Source organism: Triplophysa rosa, linkage group LG15 (genome assembly GCF_024868665.1).
Source record: "Triplophysa rosa linkage group LG15, Trosa_1v2, whole genome shotgun sequence".
NCBI classification, from domain to species: Eukaryota; Metazoa; Chordata; class Actinopteri; order Cypriniformes; family Nemacheilidae; genus Triplophysa; species Triplophysa rosa.
The window spans coordinates 4,769,816-4,792,729 of record NC_079904.1 but is presented as its reverse complement, the minus strand read 5'-3'; the positions used below and the strand labels follow the sequence as shown (position 1 = coordinate 4,792,729).

At 37.9% G+C, this 22,914-nt stretch overlaps 1 protein-coding gene across 1 annotated transcript; it reads right to left on the bottom strand.

Moving 5' to 3' along the window:
• Nucleotides 1–1,271: 1,271 nt before the first annotated feature.
• rnf217 (ring finger protein 217) lies at nt 1,272–21,407 on the bottom strand. Its single transcript, XM_057353869.1, has 6 exons — nt 20,305–21,407; nt 8,168–8,398; nt 7,916–8,080; nt 5,250–5,451; nt 4,676–4,747; nt 1,272–3,691 (listed from the first exon to the last, which is right to left on the bottom strand). Exons 1-6 carry the CDS (start codon nt 21,103–21,105, stop codon nt 3,612–3,614), a joined length of 1,551 nt encoding a protein of 516 aa, XP_057209852.1. The 5' UTR covers nt 21,106–21,407; the 3' UTR covers nt 1,272–3,611.
• Between the last annotated feature and the right edge of the window lie 1,507 nt (nt 21,408–22,914).

Here is a 22,914-nt window from a genome sequence, read left to right as displayed (position 1 = left end):
GTGTGTGGTCAGACTTGCATTGCATATTATCTCACTGCACATGCAAATTTCAACGGTGGCCGCTGTAAGCATACTTCATTGTGAAAAACAGGTCATGAATTAATTCACTCACGTAAAGGTTTTGCTTAGAGACAAATTGGAAAAGCGAACTAAATTTAAACTCGGTTGACCAACAGAATTACGGATATTATTATCAGACCTGTGTTAATAAATAAATCATATAGGCCTATACAGATTTTGTAAAAGAGCAAAAGCTATAGTTCACCTTCAAAATGACAATTCTGTCATCATTTACGCACCCTGTTGTCATTTTAAACCCGTGTGATTTTTCTTTCTTCTGCAAAACACAAAAGATATTTGGAAAAATGTTGGTTACCGCTGGTCCACATTGACTTGTATTGTATGGACACAAAACCAATGGAAGTCAGTTTGGACCAACAGTTTTCTGTTACCAACATTTTTCAAAATATCTTCTTGTGTTCCGCAAAAGAAAGAAAGTCATACATGTTTGACATGACAAGAGGACATGTAAATAATTACAAATGTTCATTTTGAAGGTGAACTATTCTTTTAATTCGCTTTTAAATGTTTTCATTCATTGTGAGCACATTGTAAGCATTTCAGTGTAGCATACAAGCCACATTATTTGGGATACCAATCACATCAAAAACAGTGCAGGTTGAGTTAAATGGACACTTAAAGGGACAGTTCACCCCAAAATAAAAACTGTAATCATTTACTCACCCTAGAGTTGTTCCAAATCTGTGTACATTTCTTTGTTCTGATGAACACAGAGAAAGATATTTGGAAGAATGCTTGTCACCAAACAGTTCTTGGCCACCATTGACTACTATAGCAGGAAAAATTACAATAATCAAAAGTGCCCCAGAACGGTTTGCTTTCCTACATTCTTCAAAATATCTTCTTTTGTGTTCAACAGAACAAAGAAATTTATTAAGCAATTTTTCCTACTATGGTACTTCAACTTTATTTATATAGCACCACTAAAAACAACTATTGTTGACCAAGGTGCTGCACATTCACTTAAGTCACAAAATAACAATGTACAACATAGACAGCTAGAAACATAAAACAAATTAATCACAGTTAAAAGCCAAAGAAAATAAGATGAGTTTTCAATTGAATTTTAAAATCCTGCAGTCAGTGGTGGCCAAGACCTGTTTGGTGACAAGCATTCTTCCAACTATCTTTCTCTGTGTTCATCGGAACAAAGAAATGTATACAGATTTTGAACAACTTGAGGGTGAGTAAATGAAGACAGAATGTTTTCAAAAATCCTTCTTGGGTGAATTGTTCCTTCAATAACATGAGCAACACCCTTGGCAAACGCTGCAAAAATGAAAATAAACAGATCAATTGTTGGCAGCTCCTTTTAATTCTTCATCGAACAAAATAAAGACACATGCTTTCTGTCTGCAGGCCTGAATTGACTCTGTAACTCTGAACATAAAGGGCAGCAGCAATGTAACAATGAAGAAAAACAATAAAATACATTGTGCATTTTTTGTCATAAAAACATGGATGTAACACAGGTGTTGTGCTATAGATTCAGACACATACTACAGTATATTTAGGGAACAAAATATTGCAGAAATATATTAATAAAATCCAATGTCTTTGGAAATCGATCACAACAGGTGTGCTTTCAAACTATACGAAAGGAACTCGTTCACAGCGTTCCTTAGAATAATGTTCAATCCCATTGTAAAAGGCACCGTCTGGTGAAAAAAAGTAGTGGCACTCAAATCGTTCATCTTATAAGTTAAAACAGCAGTTCTGATATTTTTCAAGATAATAAACTAACATTCAGACCTACTGTATCCCCTATTTCTCTAAAGTCTGTTTTTGTATATACAGATTATCCACTTAAAGAGTGCAGTGTGTACATTTGAGACAAAATTCTCCCTGAGAGATACATTGGCGTTCACTTCCAGCCCGAGTGCATCGTCATAAATGATTGTCTCATAAATCCAATCCATAACCTCTTTGAAATGATAACTGGCAACCGCTCAAAGCGGATCCAAATATTATATTTTGTACAAAATGCACCCTGAGTACAAGCCCAGCAGGACCACAAGTTGCTCTATGCTTTAATACTCATTCTCCTCATCCTCCGGACACCCTGCACGGTTGCTATGGTTACAACCTTTCCGGCAGTGTTTTTTCCTCGTGCTTCCTGGCTCTCGCAGCCTTTGTTTAAGCATTAAATGGCCAGCTCAAATCAAATCAACGTGGGCCGGACGCTGGACTGAAAGCGGAGCTTTAGGGTTTGCCTTTTGGTGAAATATAATTTCATGTAGTGGAGTGAATATAGTATTTCTAATGGTTAATGATATATTTCAGCATCTTTGTTGGCATGCTACAGTAATCTTTTTTTAGCAACAACTAAACCCAACACGTGGCAATGCATTACAGTGGATATGAATGTATAACACGGCAAAATTACAGCAGGTGTGCCTGTTGGGCTTCAATACGATAGTCTCAACATGCCGCTAAACAAACAAGGTGCCGCCCAGTGGCTACGTCTCTGTGCAAAGTTTGAATATTCTAGAAATGAATGTCAAAGCGTCCATCTCATGGACCTTAAATTAGAGAACACATCTGAGAAAAATGAAGTAAAAAAAGTCTAATGGTTCATTCTGGAAACATTTAACGCATGCGCTAGGCATCCAAGTAGATACAGCGGGGCTCAAAAGTCTGAGAACAAAATCCTGAGAATTTGGGTGCATGCACAAAGTGCGAAATTCAAACTCAATTTGTTTTACCGGTTTATAATTTTGTTGAATAGAACAATTTTAACTTTTGCACCCAACTGCTTTGGCCATAGCTTTAGATTTGCGGGTGTCTGACAACTGGAGCTTGAATACTTTGCATGACTCAGTATTGTTTTGCGTGACCTATATACCTTGGCTATATGACCTACAGCTGCGTTCCCCTGTAATTCTGTGTCTTTTGTTTTTTACAGTGCAGCAGACAGACACGCGTTTTGTTGAGCATGCAAATTCCTGCGGATGTTGGCACAGCACACAGATGAGGGGAGAGAGAGAGACAAACATTATTTTACCCTCGCCATTATTAAGCATCAAACGCTTACAGATTACGTCTGATGCAGGTCGGAAATTAAAGTGACAGTTCGACCAAAAATGAACATGATGTAATGGTTTTACAAACTCGTATAACTAGCTTTCAGTTATGGAAAGTGTGCAATATTTCCCACAAGGTCTGGAAAAAGACGAAAGTGAATAAATGATTTTTCACTTCGGGTGAACTATTACTTTAAGACACAAAATAATTTACAGTATGTTGCTCCACGGCATTTCACATCCTCAGTCAATAGTTTCTTTTTTAAAAACTGAATTCAAATCAGTTCCTAAACACAACCTCCGATCACGCCGTCTTTGATCACAATGCCAAAGTTGTCACGCCTGCCTTCTGACAGCTATGGGCTGAGGAAATTCATGAGATGCAGCTAACAGGAAAACCTCGCATTGTGATTGTTACAGCAGGTGGCAAGTTTTCCGTCGCTTGGCACCCAGGGCTTTATTAGGGGTGTGTGTTTGTGTGTGCCGGTCCTAAGCAGGATGTCTGACTCAGCAAAGCCAGCGGCCTGACCCCTGTGTGTGCTTCCTTCTCCTCTTACAGATGTAGTAAACAGGCAGAGCAAAAAGACCTGTGGAGGAGTTGTCACAACAACAGGTTAAAAACAAAATAAGAGAATTTCAGACATACTTTATTTGCCAAAATAAACAAGATAGTATAAAAATACACTATAGGAGTGTGAATTTTGAAATGTGACTTTATTTTAATAGCAATGATCAGTGGTCATGATACAGCAATGAGGATTTTTCGTACCGTTTGTGGACACGTTTTTAGTATTAAAATCAGAATGAATTAAATATGCTACAACAAACACTACCATTGTGTATAAATGTCTTGTTTGAATTTAAATATATACATATTTTATGGGGTTATTATCATATACAGCCACAGAAAAAGTGAAAAAATTTCAAAATTATTATTATGATCATGTTTTACGATTTATAGGTTATTGATTTATTTATAGTAAATATATATATATATATTTATAGATTTATTGTGTAGGTAAAATCATCATTTTTGTTTCATTCTGTGAACTACTAACAATATTTCTCCCAAATTTCAAATAAAAATATTGTTTCTATTTGCAGAAAATGAAAACTGGAGAAACAGGTTAAAATAACAGAACAAAATTCTATTTTTTCAGACCACAAATACTGCAACGAAAATAAGTTTATTTTCACTTCCAAGCAATACAACAGTCATATTTGTGACAACATGTGTCTAGTAAAGTTCAAAAATGATTTTTTTATATGATATTTGGTTGAAATTCAACAGACACTAGACTGGAATGGCCACAATACATCTAGAAATGCTGATTAAATGAATGTATTTTACTGCGGATGTATTGTTTAAAGATTGTATACAAATATATTCAAACTTTGTTAAAATAATGATATTTCCTGGAAAATATATATTTTTTTATTATTAGTTAAGCTTAATTAACTAATAACAGTTAATTATTAGTTATACTCTTACAATGAGAAAGTTATCTGATTTCTTCTCAACATTAAATGCAAAAATGACTTCTTTTTTCTTCTGATTTTGCGATTCTTACCTATGACCAAAGCCAAAGCTCCCACGATCACAACCAGGATGATAAGCACAGGAGCCACCAGCAGCTTACTCACTATAAAATGACCAAAAACAAACACATATTCAGTTCTTATCTACCGCTGGACTACAGGAGAACTGGATGGAGTGCTTTTGTTTTTTTTCAAGTCAGTTTCTGTGAACCCATTGACCTGTGGACCAAACACTGTGATGTACGGATGGTTGAGTCCAATACTACGGTTCACTGACCTGCCCTAAGGACACCTCACAAACAACCACACCAGTGCTAGAGATATGCAAACTAAAGGCAGATCAGAGCCGACCGCATCTCTGTAGCCGTACAACCTGCTGTTATCAGAGGGATCATTTAAACTAGCATCATTGTTGTGCACTAGTTGTGTCATGACAATATTATATTGAGATCGAACCAGACAAAAGTGAACTCAAATTTCTTTTAGCTGATGTGTGAGCTTGCAGTTGGATTAAATGTGACAAGAAAGACAGGACGTTGCGGAATAATAAACAAACAATAAACAAATCTCAAATGAATTGAAACAGATTGTGTTGTGTACACTCACTACAAACAGAGCCTCGGACCAGCCGTCGCAGGTGGGGTTTCTCAGGCAAGTAGCGGTACTTGCAACCAAACACACTCAAGTTGGAGGTGTGGTCTCCAAAGAATCGCAGGTGCCTGTACTTTTCCCCACATCGGTAACAAAAATTTGTGTTACACTGTGTGCAAGACATGTGATCACAGCCCTCCATCTTCTGAATGTGGATCTGTGGGTAAGGAAAGAATATATAACGGATATACAGTATATACACAATGTAATGTAACAGTGCAATGTTATGAGAATATAGCTAGAATCATTTTTTGTAACCACAATGACAAATAGTTTTGCTTATATTTAAAGAATAAACTTCAGTAAATTTGTTTAAGATAAAAAAACCTAAACCAAAAATTTGTAGATAGTGTAGAAAAAAATATTATTAAAAAAATATAGTCTTAAGAAATCCAATGTAATGCCATTTTAATTTCTCAAGTAAATGCTGTTGTGAGGATTTTTACATATTAAAGGCGGGGTGTCTGATTTCTGATGTTCAAATCACCAAAACAAACACACCCCTACCCCCATCTGTCGCTTTCGTCAGCGCTCGGCTCGGCTAATGTCCGTCCTGTGCACTGTGCACCTTACTGCTGATTGGCTACAAGGTTGTTTTGGTACTCGGCCCGACTCAGTTGTCTAAAGCGTAATTCGGAAATCGGTTACCCCGTCTTTAAGTTGAAAACCAAAACTATAATATTGATTAAAAATTTGTGACTAACCTTTTTATAAAATTAACCATAATTGACCAGATTAACCATTAAACTATTTATTTTCGCTTACTGGCTACATTTCCAGCCAAACCTGTCAGCAAATGTGGCAGATTTACTGAATGTGAGCCACATATTAGTAAAAAACCTATAGCTCACATGATGACATAAAGACTATGGGCTGAGAATTGGCATTCTCAGAAGAGAAAGATCCCAATAGAAAGATATTGGCTAAACTCTCAGGTATCTGGTTCTGGTATGTGCACTATGCCAAGCACTCAAACTTCAATTTGTCCTAAAAAGCACATGCCTGGATGGAAAACAGCAACGCCTCACAGAAATGCCTGACACAGCGTTTCTCAACGAACAAGAGCTCTTGAAATTATGATAGCCTCTAAAATGGGCCTCATGTAAAATTCATGTAATTTAAGATTGCTTTTCCCATAGCCGAGTGTTATGATTTCCAGGAATGCCATGTTTCCAAAGAAAGTTATCAAAGACAGATAGGAGAAAAAGAAAAGAAAAAAACACAAAATCAACACTGTTTTGTACCATTTCAGATGGCAATGAATATTAAAGTCCCCGTGAACCTGAAGTTGCGAACATTTTTACTTCCGTATTCTGACGCATTTCTGAGTAAAACGGAATGAGAAAAAATAGTGGGCATGGCCTGTTTTTTTACTGCGATATGACAGGATGTATAAAAACAGCCTTTGCATTTTTAAATGGAAGGGGAGGAGTTAACGCATGCTCCGCCTAAGCCGTCTAACACTAGAGGGTGACTATCCATCTCATCTGAAAGTGCATTTTCAGATTTTAACTGAAGATTATCAGGGCACATGAATTTTAAAAAGAAAATGAGACCCACATTGGTAAGCTACAGTATTTGCAACAAACGCTGCAATGTTTCATGAAAAAATAGGAATTGCAACTTTTAGTTTCACTGGGACTTTAACGTTCTCCTACTGACTAACTGACTTCTACTTTTCTGTCTTGTTCATTTTATTGGAATAGTTGACTGAAAAATAAAAATTCTTTCATAATTTAGATACCCTGCCATGCCGTTCTACACATATAACTTTGACTTCCTTCCTTCAGTTAAACACAAGCAAAGTTGATTTTGTATAAAAATATCCTTCATTTCATCGTCATATAAGTTGCAGTATGTTGAAGCTCCAAAAAGCCCATACAGTACATCCATCATCAAATATAATCAAAATAAATAAATGTGTGATATAAATTGTAAATAAATGTCTTCTGAAGTGAAATGGTAGGTGTCTGAGAGAAAACATTTATACCAAGAGCTTCTTTAGCAAAACTGAAACCAAAACAAACACATATAAGTGTTAAAATCAATTATGCAGACACTTTGTGATGATACCTTAAAATCTCTGTAAACCTGCATATCTGTTAAAAATATCATATAAATACTAGGACCAATAAGATCTGAAGTTATTGATGCGTTACTATTGAATTTAGCACTTGGATATATTCATATAAAATATTAACCATTTTCTCCCACACATCTATCATTTTGCTTCAAAATTGTTGAATCAAATATTAACACACCGGAGTTATTTGGATTTATGATAGATGCATGTGCTTGTTTTTGCACATTTTAGACCAATATTTGAATAGAAAGAAAACTTCAGGTACATCTGGTGAGTAAACTGAAAGAATTTTTATTTTTGTTTTGTTTATTTTTGTTCAGTAAACTATTGCTTTAAAGGGAGGACATGCCGCACCAGTTTACTTCACATACCCCCCCCCCTTAACAAAGTACTGTGCACTAAAAGAAGTCACAATTTAGTTGTATGTGACCATATTCCATCCTCTTTCTGACATTTGGAATTTTCTTTTGCTACTGTATCTATACTGTAATGTTTGAAGACCAAAGAAATTCCCAGTTGTATAAAGCACATTGCTTACCTTGCAGCGTGGGCACTTTTGAGCATTTCTCTGGCCGTGTTCGATGACACTTGCCCAGTTACGCAACAGTTTGTCTCCCTTCTTGTAGTCTCGACACTTCAGACCTTCGTGCCAGGGCGAGTGGCATTTAAAACACCAGACAAACTGGCACGTTGCGCACTGAATCTGGAGAGGAATATTAAAAACATCTTAAGAATGTCATTTTCACCATCACTCCACTGACATGCTAAAAACACATTAAAGGTGTCTGACCTTATACTTGTGTTCGGTTTTGGTGGACGTCTGTTGGCCGTGTCCCTTCAGTGATGTAAACAGACTGCACTGCGGGCAGGGTTTAGTGCTCGAGTCCAGTCTGCTGAGCTCCAGAAAATACTTGTATTTTGTAAGTTCCTCGCTGCTCAGGTGCGAAATGACCAAACTCTCCTCCAAAAAACCACTGCACTCCGTGATGGGACACACCAAATCCGGCCGACCCAAGTGAACCTTAAGAGAAACACAAATCACATGAAGGTGAGAACTTCGATGAGAACTTCATTCAAAAATGATATCCATATGACAGAAAAAGAGGTTTGGATGGCTTCGCAATCATCCCATTTAATTTCAATGATAGTCAAAATATCTCATCTTAAACAAAGAAAGTCGTAAAGGTTTGGAACAACATGACGGTGAGTAAATGTTGACAACCTCCCTTGCGTGCGTAACATGCAACGCCAGCAATCATGTCACAATACAGCATTTATCCTTCACATGACTTCATGTGCATCTATCAGTTAAATATCTGATCCACCCTGTTTGAAAACGGGTCTTTAAAGGGATACTTCACGCAAAAATGAAAATTCTGTCATCGTTTACTCACCTTCGAGTTGTTCCAAATCTGTATACATTTCTTTGTTCTGATAAACACAGAGAAAGATATTTGGAAGAATGCCCCCCATTGACTCCCATAGAAGGAAAAATTACTTTATAATTTGTTTTCTTCTGTTGTTGAACACAAAAGAAGACATTTTGAAGAATGTAGGACAGCAAACAGTTCTGAGGCACTTTTGACTACCATTGTATTTTTTACTACTATGGTAGTCAATGGGGGGGGGCAAAATCTGTCTAGTTATAATCATTCTTCCAAATTTCTTTCTCTGTGTTCATCAGAACAAAGAAATTTACACAGATTTGGAACAACTTGAGGGTGAGTAAATGATGACAGAATTTTCATTTTTGGATGAACTTTCCCTTTAAGCATTAAAAATCAGGTTAGCACTATGGTGACGTATGGAGAGTCGGCACTCTTGGATAATGTGGGTTTTAATGAGTGATCGAGAGAGGGGACAGTAGTTACAGGTATGATCTGTGTACACAATCAACTCAAATAGCCACTGTACAAGCAGTACCTGAGGTACTTCCAACATCGCCGTGTCCAATCATTCACAGATTTGAGCTAACGCGTAACCCAGGATCAACCATAGGGTCTTTTGCACATGGATATGTGGACAAACAGATCTGTACGTTAACTTTTCTCATGGAGAAATGATGGGATCTAACAGATCAGTGAGATCCATTTCATAATTGTTGTATGAATTGTTTCATAATTTCATAACCCCTTTGGGAAGAAAGGATTACCAAGCGCTTCCATCCAGAGGACTAATTTACTCTCATCCTTCCTACTGTACGTTCACAAAAGGATGTCAAGCAACAGCAAAGTGCAAGATATTTAAGAAAAATACTTGATCGCACGCTAAATAATGCAATTTTCTGTTGTATTGTTTTGCATTCTTTTTGATCATTTATTATCTTCAACACGTGACAGCACACACTAACATTTGCGTATACAAAACGTTTTGAATTATTTGGTTAATGCAAACCATTGTGATGAGGATACTGTGATATGCACGTTTGCGATATTTTGATATAATGTGCATTTAGCTAGTAAGTGAGTGGATGGCACCTGTCAGAAGGTTAAACAGTAGTTGGTGTCCATTCTCCAGTTTACTAAAAACTGATGTGATTACTTATTTTTTCAAACTCATACATTCATATTTCTTCAAGATAAACATGTTTTTCACCCGTTTTTCTTTCTAACTACATTAACAAAACACCTTTTTTCATACATGTAAATAATAAATATTACCTAATAAATAAATCTAAATAACCTTGCAAGTTCCTGTGACAAAAACATAAACACCACCTAAGATTTAAAGGAACAGGGCTGCGTTTCCCGAAACCTTCTTAACGCTACGTCGTTCTTAAGTTATACCTTAAGCTGTACCTTATCGTTAATACGTGTTTCCCGAAACCTTCTTAGTTAAGTATATCTTCTGTAAGTCATACTTTCGTAAGGTTGGTCTGGACCGCTCTTAGCTATACCTTATCGCCTTTGATGGTTCATACCGCTATGCAAAAAGCCTTTCTACATCTCAGTTTAATTTCACATATAAAATTTTATATAATAATTTAATATAAAATTCTATTTAGTATTAAATTTACATTTTCACTTTAACTTAGTTTTAATTAGACAAATAAAATACTCGGGTTTAAAACACTCACTGTAGGTTATTGAAGTTGATTGAAGTTACATAAAATTGTCATACACTGATTGTTGTTAGCGTTTTTAATTACAGCCTATTATCCCAAGGAACATCAGCTGGCAAACCATTTGACAGGAAAGGTGTAGTCTATATAAAGGGAATGAATGTTATGGGGAGTTTGGTCAAACTATGGCAGCGAGACAGCGAGTAGTTGTCTTAAATCAAAGACGGTGCCATCCGCGGAGCCAGTTAGTGTATTTGCACAATTTCATTAGAGAACATTTTAGTCCCCTGGCTAGCATGTCAGAAGAGAAAATTCTACACAAATTTAGCCTACCACAGGAGAAAATTCTGCAGCTCTTGCATCTTGTTGGCCCAACTTTGTTGAGACAAACTCGACGGAGCTACCCCCTCAGCCCCGAAAATCAGCTGCTGCATGGTGGCTCTTCGTTTTTATGCCGTGGGGAGTTTTATGGAGGTGTTTGGGGATGAATATGGGCTGAGAAAGACCTCGGTGTGGCGGTGCGTTCACTCAGTGACAAACATCCTGCTCCGTCATGCCACCGATTACATACATATGCCTTTCGCCAGGCACGACGTCACGTGACCCTAACCCTGATAAATGCAATTTCTACTATTTCTAAAGCATTTCTTTATAATAAACATTGTTTTCTCAATACTTTACCCACTCTATAATGCAACGTAGAGTGAACAATCGATTCTCGAGACATCGATATCAACCTATTCAGCACCACCGCCATAGACAGCACCTGCTAACGTCGCACTTAAGAAGGTTTACCTTAACTAACCTCAAAAGGTATAGTTCGGGGAACACGCCTAGAAAAGGTATAACTTGAGTTAAGGTGTACCTTTAGTCTTCGTAGCGCGCTAAGAGACAACGTTATGGGGAAACGCAGCCCAGTTCAATTCTGTCTTCTTATTCACCCTCACGTTGTACCAAATCTGTATAATTTGTTTTTTCAGATGAACAATCTGCAAAGTCTTACTGCTTGACCAGCAGTTACAGTTTGACAGTAATCAAACCAAATGTCCCTGTATTTTGTTATAATCACAAAAGTTTACTTTAAACAACTTCTGATATAACAGTCTCACAGGAGTTCGTGTCCACAGACATGATTTCCCCTTTTTTTGTGTCACCCAGCATGACTTTCAATCTAATATATTTTAATATGCGATATCTTTCATTTGTATAAATATTAGGGCTGTCAATAGATTAAAAAATTTTAATCGCGATTAATCGCACCCTTTTCGTGTAATTAACTGCAATTAATTGCACACGTATAGTGAAATTAAGCATACACAATTAATTTTAACATGTTTATTTTAGTGCTGTCAATCGATTAAAAATTAACTATTAACTAACTAATCACACACAGCATTAATATACTTTACATTCTAATAATTTCACATTTTATTTCCAAATTAATGTAGAAACAACACATTTCTTTAACAGCATCATTTTATGAACGAAAGCCAACTTTCTAATATTGTTGGTTTTGCAACTGATGTCTTTATTAAATATATTATTTTTTTCTACTAATCTAACCCATTACTGTCTATCTATACTGGACGCGTCAATACAAACATTTCAAATCACACCTAAATAGTTTAAAGGTGCCGTTCTTTGGCTGTTTTCCAAATTTTAATTAAGTTTTTTGGGTGTTTAACAATCGATGTTCATGTTTCTAGTAAAAAAAAGCTTTATATTTCACATATTTCAAGTGTATTGTTCACCGCTATCCTTCTTCTCACAAAACGATCAGATTTTTTCCGGTTTCTTTAAAGTTCCTCCTTCCGAAACGCTCTGATTGGTAAAGCTGACCCAGTCTGTCGTGATTGGTTCCTCGCTTAGAGCATGTGTCTGAAGATGTCCCACCCACACCATATCAGTGAGCTTCCGCTTCTCAGGCTGTTGTGATTGGTCGGTCCCTCTCTCAGTGCACGTGTATTCATAAGCTTTGGCTTTTAGCAATAAACAGTAACAATGGCGTCAACTTCACTTCATCAGTTAAAAACAGGCAGATCGATCGAAGTGTAACGGAGGTCTGCTAGTGCATGTGCAAACGTCGATCTTTGTTAGAGATCGCAATTTTTTTCCTACTATAGCGAGGGGAATGACACCGGACCGATTGGCATCAGACTGGTTATATTAACACTAATAACAGAAGCATTAGTTTTGCCTTATTACATTGGACCTAGGTTGGATAATAAAACAAGCAGATTGACCAGGAGACATTTGCAAGCAGGACTTCAAAGGACGTTTCATAGAAGTGTTTTAGATGTATGCGCGCACACACACGCACACGCACACACACACACACACACACACACACACACACACACACACACACACACACACAATATTAGTGTATTACACAGAACAGCTTTCCCAGCCAATGTTAAAGTCGTGGAAGCTGTTATTTGACTGATGGTTATCTTAGAATGTGTTTAGCTAAATTCTTATTACCAGCTGTAGGACTGTGATGAAAGTAAGTTATTAAACGCGTAGCTCAGTTAAAGTTGTCCTGAACTGGCCGTTTTTATTATTTTATACTGTTGTCTGCGATCTACTTATGACGTTCGCATGGTTTTTACATTCGAAAACATCAAAATCAATAAGTAATAGGCTATTTTCTACCCGGTTTTGAGGCCGTCTGCATTGAAGACTTGGAAGTAAACGCCCACTGTTATGATTGGATAGCAGTTTGCGTAGTAAACTTAGTTGGAGCCTTCTGTGAATTTGGTTAGACACGTAACGTTAGGTTACACATTATCAGGACATATCAAGCGATCTCTAACAAAGCAATAGTGATGCATAATACAAATATGTTTTACTCACATAAGATTGCTGCGCCATTCCTGTCGGATCCAATATTGACTGCACAGCACTGCTTTTTAATTTTAGTCTCTCCGCAAATCCAGCGCCTTGTTCACAAAGGAATCCATGGTGAAATGACGCGAACAAATGCTCAATGTTTCACCCATGTGAGCAGGAACGTACTTAAAAATAAACTTCAACCACGCATTCCTAATATCAGAATCTGAAGGAAGCGACTGTGTTCTTCCACAAGCAGGCGCTGCACAATGTTGCATGTTTGTTGCTTGGTCGCTCTAAATAAAAATAACAGTGAAAGAAGTCCTCACTTTTGCACATATGACACGGGGATAGCCGCTCTCGAGAGCCCTTCGCTAAAGTGACAGGGTTGCCAGATCTTCACAGAATAAATAGCAAAGAAAGACAAGACAAAAACAAACCTTAAAATGCAAATTGTTTATATATTTTATAAGACCAAAAATTCTTAAAATCTGCAACAGACCATTTATTAAGACATAAGTGCCGAGGCTTTTTGATCTAAGACCAAACAACAAGCATAAAAACGCTTATTAATAACAAACATGGCAACACAGCAAAAGAGCGCTGTGTGATGGAGCCTTCCGAGCATTAACACAACACAGCGCAAATCAGCAGTTTAGTTTAAACTGACGGACAAAACGAATCTTTAGCCGAAAAATATGTCGCTATGGTTACCAGTTTGTCAATCATCACAAATGCGGGAGTGTGTACTATGTGCGGCTAAAGTCATTCGCGAACCAGTGGGCGGGGCTAGAGAAGTAGTCGTTGATATTTTTCTGTGGAGGCGGTGTTCAACCTGTCATAGATAGGTGCATTCCAGGACCTGCCGTCCGCTGGGCCTGGTGTCAATAACAGTTGTTATTTCAGTAACAAGGGCGTTTTCAGTTCTGACACTTACAGGATGTTCGCCTGAATACGATTCCCTCTTATATAACAAAAGTTTAGGTTAAAATTGAGATTTTAATTCATGGCCCCTTTAAATGTTTACAATCTCTGATAACCATACACTACTCCAGTGGCTCTACCTCTTCTCTAAGGAAGGCCTCGCCCCTTTTTTGGAGTATTCCTTTGGACGGAGGTTATTCAAAAACTCGCAATAGTGACATCATGTACCCGGGAAGTAAAGAGCTGTAGTCGGATTCCAGCCGTTCTCTGTAGTCCTTGAAAAGCGAATTCTGTTAAAGACAACATCTCGCTTGGCATTGAACTTTGAGCTTTATCATTTTGCAGATATTATTTATGCTCTAACAGCAACATTACACACTAACTAAAGGTTGAAAAATTGGCATCACGGGGAACGGCACATTTAAAGGCATTTATATGAATAAGAGCGTGATAATATAATGTAACACTAGACAATGATGACAGAAAAAAACGGATGTTGCGTTAAATTTCTTTAACGCGTTAATCTGAAAAAATGAATCGCATGCGTTAACACGTTAACGTTGACAGCCCCAATAAATACTGTATATATCAATGCAATCTGATGGGAATTCGCAAGCCATGAGATGGCTCCTTCGTGTGAATTCCTACGATCTCATTCGTATGTTTTATTATGATTTCACTTTACCCCTGTGAAGTAAAGTTTAGGGGCGGGGTTAGGGTGGCACTTGATTATTGCTTTGCCAGCTCGTAACATTTGTGAGTTTTCGCAAAATTAGCCTTTGCAGCTGTGATTTTAGGGTTTGGTGTGGGGTAAGGTGTTGGTTGACCACCTCCCTAAATATGTGCGACTTCCTTTGATATCAGGTTATAAATATATAAATGTATATACACAAGCGGTCCACATATTAAAAGTCGTGCTGAGTGACACGAAAAAAGGGGGAAATTCGTGTCCACTAACACAAATCAATAGATTCTAAATTTCGTGCCTATATGCCACGAACTGCCTTGTAACTGGGTTGGCTAGAACAGGGTTGAACTAACTAGGCCGAACTTCTTTAGTCATTTTATATGACACCCTTTCACTCGACCAGTGCAATTTACAATAATAGTCTTAGTCAACAGTATTAACAAAGCTCATGTTGAGGGAACGGCCCCCGAACGCATCTACGACGTGTGACGTCTTGTACTCACAGCTGGCTAGATTCTGTGAACCCGCTCTACTCAGAGTTTACTTTGGGATCCTAATGAGATCTGACACTCCCACGAGAGCCCTTACCTGAGCACATGATGTTGATTGGTGCCAACAGTGCTAGAGCTCCCCTGGGGCAACCCACCAGTGTTTTTACACCTGTCAACCTGCTGCTAATGACCAATCACACACATAGAACAATAACAGCACTCAACACCCACCACCGTCGTTAAAATCCACTCACGGATGGACAGTCCTAAATTTGAGCCCGTCACGTCACACACTTGCATTGTGTATTAAGGGATAGTTCACCCAAAAATGTTACTTTTTTCACATTTCAAACCTGTATGACTTACTTTCTCCTGGAGAACACAAAATAAGATCATTTGAAGAATGTTGATAACAAAACAACATTGGCCCCCATTGACTTCCATTGTATGGACACAAAACAAAGTTGATCTTTTGTTCCACAGAAAAAAAGAGTCATATACAGGTTTTGAATGACATGAGAGTGAATAAATGATGACATAATTGTTTTTCTATGAATGCTGGGCAGCCACGTGTTTGCAATTTCCCTTTCGCAGATTTGAATTACAATTCTGCATCCTGTTTGCCACCTCGATTCAGGAGTTCTTGTTTTTTTACAAAAGCACAGCTGACATCCGATAAAACACTTTAGTCAGTTTAAAAGACAATGCCACCATAATAACCTTTGTTTTGAGATGACATTCTGTATATTATAACTGTATCCTTTAACACTTAAGCCACTAACAGATCCGGCGCATGCCAGTATTCTGAAACATTACCCTAAAGAATAAACCAAAACGCCTTTGCCATAGGCGCCTGACATTTACACGGCCTGCCCCGTGTGCCAAGCCAAACACAAAGGCCTGAAATGAGAAACACTGGCTGTGTGAAGTTAAATATTAGCTATTTAAATAAGTCTTTTGTGATGCAGACCTCTCGCCATCTCCAATCAGTCAAAGTGCACATTAACCGATCGCCCGTTCCTTTCATCCGATATTCAGCATTCATCCCGGCTGCAATATCTTAGCAGCATCGTTACCTAACTTGCTTTTGATATCAGGCCTCAATGGTTTGCAATGAAAGCATGTGAAAAGGCTGATTATTATACCAACATCGTCGCCTTCGAAAAGGAGAAAAATACACACACGACTCCAATCTGGCAACGAAAAGAAAAACCGCAGGTGCTAAATTAGAAGAGACTTCAATCCACTCGTCTGGACTGCACTTTGCTAAATTTGTTTTCAGGTAGGAAAGCTTAGTTTGAAAAGCTGTTGTTTTCAGCCAAAACGCAGCTGTGGCTGTAACCAGAAACTGAATTGTTATGCATTACTCTACCTAGCATGACCTCCCTCTGATGCTGGGTGTCATTGGATAGGGTTTAAACAGACAGGTTTTACAGGTAATCTCCCTATAAAACCCAGGAATAGCATAACACACGCTGCAACAATGGGAGGCGTGCTATATGAACAAAATTCCTTTTGGCAGTATCATCATTATCTTTATAATTGTGCACATCCACAACACTGTCTTGCGCGCAAACGCAGCTTGCAGTTAAACAGGCCAAGAGAGCTACTTTCACCGCACACAGGATGCTGCGAATGAATAAGGAACAGTCAACTAAAGATGTACAACAATTCACAAGTTAATGGTCCAATGTGTAATTTTTTGGAGGATCTACTGACAGAAATGCATTATAATATGCATAACTGTGTCTTCAGAGGTGTATAAAGACCTTACATAATAAAGCGTTATGTTTTTATTACCTTAGAATGAGCTATACCGCGGGTCCCCTTATATGGAATTCACCAGCATCTGAATTGACATCTTGCAATGTAGTCCTGTGTCAGCCGCCGTAGTGCTTCGAAAGGGTGCGGAGAGTGAGTGGAGTGAGCCGATGGTTGCAAGGGCTGTCACGATTATGAAATTTGGCTGACGATTAATTGTCTATTAAATAATTGCGATTATGGTGATTAATTGTCTGCTTAAAGGCTTTGACAATTATAGCGATCAATTACAATTCATTTATTTAATGCATAAAATATAGATACATTAAGAAATGTGAAAATAACTAGTAACATTCCCTACAGAGTGACCTTAACAGAAAAGACTTAAAGGTCTTAACCGAAAAAAATAGAAATGAAGATGATGTCATCTTGCTGTGTAGATCAGTTTAATAAAATTCATAAACACAAAAATTACAAATCTGATGTAATTCGAATGTAACAGTGCGTGCAGATCAAGGTTGGTGGATATAAAATGCTGCAGATCATCCTTTTCCTAAGGATTTACAATAATTGCTGTTAACTGAAATAATTGTGATTATGTCAAATAATTGCGATGAGACAATTTGTGACAGCCCTACTAGATGGCGCTAAATTTCATACACTGGACCTTTAAAGGGTAGCCGAGTGATCTGTCTTGAAGGGACGGTTCACCCAAAAATTGTAATTCTGCCATCATTTATTTAATCTCATGTTATTCCAGACTTGCATGACTTTTCGGCTTGTGCAGTATACACAAAAGAAGAAATTTTGAAGAACGTTGGTTTAGCAAACAATACTGGACCCCACTTACTTCAATTATATGGACAAAAACCAATAAGACATTACTCAAGATATCTTCTTTTGTATTGCAGAGAAAAAGATCATATACAGGTTTTGACACTATGAGGGTGAATTAATGATGACAGAATTTTAATTTTTGGGTAAACTGCAACTGTAAAATTAGACTTGTTTTGGGTTTGTCTGAAATATCCATCTGAATGTGTTTGACTGTTGTGGTGATTTTCCAACAGGAAAGCTGTAAGTTTTGTCACTTTTCTTTAGTAAACATTAAACAAAAATCATTTTTGAGCAAGTACATAAAAGTCAGTGTTGACAATAGTGACTTAACTTTATCCCGATTTGCGAAAACAAACGTTTTCGCTGATTCGTTGAGCTGTGTCAGGTACAGTTTTGCAGAAAATTTCCGTCTGACATCCATGACTTCAACCCACTTAAAGATAAGTACTTAAACTAACCTGCAGTTATATGTCTCAGAAAAGGTACAGACTACAGCTTTAAAGATGCAACATTTTCAAAATGCTAATTAAAATCCCTTAAAAAACCTACAAAAACTAGTCGGCCTCACTCATCGGCTGTGTGGCCCATCCCTGCATCAAACCACAAAATCAGCAAAAAGGAAGATCATTATCACATCAACCTCTGCTTGACCCCCCACATCATACACCGGGCCATAAATCTGATTTGGAAAGACGGCAGCAACAGGCCAGCATTACTCGATTATGTCTATAAGATCCCTTCAGTGGGGTAAATTGTTTCTATGTTGCCTGCAGACCACACACAGGCCTTCCAGTGAACAGCCGTGTAATATAATTAGAGCAGAAAGAGCCGAGCTGGTGATTTAACAATCAATTACAGCACAACTTAATCACTGCTGTTAGGCAGAAAGACCTTCTCTGGACCCTCTTTCTAAGAACCTCACATAACACAATAGTGTAAAAATACCCGTCTGGTGATGCAACATCGTGAATCTTTAAGGAACCAACTTAGGAATGGTGAAAAATATGACTGCTCCGCATTACTCATTTGACGCCTTTCTTTTGGGGTAAATGGATTACAAAATGACACATATTTTCACCTATGATTGTCACATGGGTCAGTCATCATCGCAGACCACAGATCATTCAGCACTTCTCTAAAACAGAGGGACAGGTTGAGAACACAATGGAAAACCTGTCCATTGACAAACAGAAGGACTGCTATAATTAGAAGACAAACAATTAAGAAACAAACATCAGGGTGATTGCGAATATAACAGCGTTACAGAGAAGATAACATGTCTGGTGTGTAACGCCCTTTAAACACGGGGTTGACCGACAGCCCAAGAACCACTAAATGCAGACGTCCTTCTAAAATTAAAAAAAAAGTACCAAACTTTACCGTCTTAATGGTTTTATGGACATGCATTAAGCAAAATAGTATGTTGTTTTGGTATCATGGTATTCGTAGTACTGTAGAGTATGTTTACGGTAAACATTAAACTCATGGTTTACCATATTAGTTAACCATCTCTGCTGAATTTTTTTTTGGGGTGGTTTCCATCACAAATGCCATAATGAACCATCAGCTGTTTACCATCAAAACCATTACTAAATTACCTTGTTGTGTGTTTTGGGCCAGTAGGATTTAAAGGGATACTTCAACCAAAAATGAAATGTCTGTCATCGTTTACTCACCCTCGAGTTGTTCCAAAGCTGTATACATTTATTTGTTCTGATGAACACAGAGAAAGATATTTGGAAGAATGCTTATAACCAAACAGATCTTGCCCCCCATTGACTCCCATAGAAGGAAACATTACTTTATCATTTTGTTCTGTTGTTGAACACAAAAGAAGACATTTTGAAGAATGTAGGACAGCAAACAGTTCTGGGGCACTTTTGACTACCATTGTATTTTTTTCCACTATGGGAGTCAATGGGGGGCAAGATTTGTTTGATTATAAGCATTCTTTCAAATATCTTTCTCTGCGTTCATCAGAACAAAGACATTTATACAGATTTGGAACAACTCGAAGGTGAGTAAATGATGACAGAATTTACGTTTTTGGGTGAAGTATCCCTTTAATTGTGTTCTATTGGTTCAGACAATATCCCACCGGAACACAAATCATTACCAGTAGAGACCAACAGAGCCATTGGAGTTTCCATTAAAATCAACACAATTCCCATTATAACCACTACATCCATTAGAATTTCTGTGATTGTTTTTTTCAAGCAGGGAAGTGGGCATCCATCCACTATAGAGATAGGTTCAGACCCAAACAACTAGACATCCATGAAAATGAGCAAAAGAAGAAAGGAGGGAAGCAATAAGGTTGGTGATGTGAATACCTGAGAGCTGACGTATCTTTTCAGGCATTCTTCACAAACTGCCTTTTTGCAACAGTGTAGCGGCATGATGTGTCTGTCATCGAGACAAATGCGACACGTTAACACGACAGAAAAACTGTTGTTGGCGTTATAAGAGTTGTTTAATTCAGACATCATGAGGTCGGACACTGTATAGGGCACTGGGTAGGGCTCACGGTCAGATAAGTCCGAGTCGGTGGGAAGTGAAACCAAAACATCGGAGGATGATGAGGGTGACTGTGATGTCGTTTCATAATCCGACGTTTTATCGACGGGTATCCTATAGTTATCATTGGCAATGCAGTACACGGTACAATAAACGTGCTCTTTGAGCTCTTCGCCCCTCTTACAATCAATATTAAGATTCCCATCAGGATCAGCCAGTTCAGGATCCTCCAGGTTTGGTTTGAGACTACATTGCATCCGTTCCTCATCTTCCTCGTGATCCGAGTCCTCCGGTTCAATCTCAAATCCCGTTTCCACTTTCTCCGGATCTTCTGGATCTCCACAATTTCTTCTCAAAATATCCACGGCTCGTATGCTTTCTCTCTCGTGGCTTTCTTTATTATTGCCACCTGACTCGTGTTTGTGTTTATGAAACTCCAAAACATCCTTCGACGATAATAATAAGGAGGATGCGGGCACCTTCGGCTCGCTGCGGACATCTCGGCCGAAATCTGTGCTCCGTATCCCGCTGGATACATGGAGAGATGCCCCGTCGCGTCCGGTGTAACCGGGCATTTGCTCGGTGACATTCACGCGCGCGGAAGAGTCATCTTCCATTCCCGATCCGTCAACTTTCCATTGGTGCTAAAACACACACACGGTCCTGTTTCAAATTCGCAAACTAAACACAGGGAGAGAGTAACTATTACACCACTTCCGGGTCCACATTTAAGATACAAAAATAAATCCCTGCTGTCGGAGTTTCTTCTTATTGACTCTAAGCGACACGAGTCATCGTCCGGAAATGTTTAAATGTAATCCACAAATAAAACAAATGCTTGACTTAAAATAACTATACCTAGTTGATGTCATGTTACTTCAAAACTTTGACGTGGTATACAATCTCGAGAGTGTTTTATCAGCGCTTGCCAAGCGAAATTACGAATCCTACTACCGTTTAGGAGTGGCTCATGAATAGTAATCAGATCGCGCTGACGTTGCTTGGTAACCTTCCAATAGCCTAGGTTCAGTTCATGAATATTAAACAGGCGGCGTTGACGTTCGGTCGCTGACTTCCAATGGAGAATAGTGTTTATGAATGTTAACATATGAACCTTCTTCATAGTAGGATCGCTAAAATCGCAGCCGGGCGTCATGCTACTTTTAGTCAGGTGAAATCAAACTATTACTGTGTAGAACCTATTAAATGCGCATCTGCATTGCAGTCGTTTAACTAATGGCTTTAGCAATAGTAATTAGCAAAAGGTTTTTGATTTGGAACAACTCGTTTCAGTACAACGTTCGTTTTTCTTATTTTATAAGCATGTTTTGTTTTGAACTGGAAAATTTAGACATTAAGAACTTTCGAAAATGTCGAATACAACAGGTAGATACTGTATCGGTTGTATAATGTAATTCAGAATTCGATCAGTTAATTCAGTTTTACCATTTTTGGCAACACTGACCGAGTACAGTTGCATTAGGCTATTCACTTCTGAGTTTCTGAAAATTAAGCCAACAAATTTCAACCCAACTTTAGCAACCCTGAGAGGCTTTTGGTCTATTTGTGTTTTTGCTTGTCTTCTGCAAACATTTGAGCTTCAACGTGCCCTTAAAACTTTTAAGATTTAGGGGCGGTTTCCCAGACAAGGATTAGATTAAACCATGCCTTAGGTAAATGAGGATACTTGCGTAGTTTTTACAAACATGCCTTGCAAATAATCATTGCTTGTGTGCATTTTAAGACTAAACAATGGCACTGATGTATTTCATGATATATCAGTACAAGCTGTTTTCAGTTTAGACAGCTCTAAAATGTATTTTAGTCTAGGACTAGTTTTATGCCCTCTATAAACCACCCTTAAAAGTTTCGATTTTTTTTTTAAATTTAGCCTACTTCTGAGACTTAATCATTTACCTAATAATTCTTAATACAAATTCTCAAATTAAGAGGGATACAAAAACCAATCCAATAGGATATCCGTAATCCGTAAAATACAAAAATGAATGTAAAAAAAAGAAAACGGACACGTTTGCAAAAAATCGCCCGCGTCCTAATTGCATTTTTATATGTTGTCACTAGAGGGCAGTAGAGCAAACGCTATAAACTAATATCAAATGACAAGCTTTTGATATTTCTTGTTTTTTTTTCGTCTGGGTTGTTATTGGGTTAGCATGTGGTAAAACATAATGTAATTTTCCGAAAATAATGACATAAGCAAACACTGAGGTGTGATGTTTGTTAAATGGTATGAGATATTATCTCAGTAATAGGTCACAGTGGGTGTGTTGAAATGCTGAATCAACATTCTGGCCCAAAATGTTGATCTCCAGCATAAAGAGATAGCATCTTTTTAATTTTGACACTGGTCAGAAAGAAGCATTACACTTCACCTATAAAGAAGAAATATAAATGATTGTTGACAT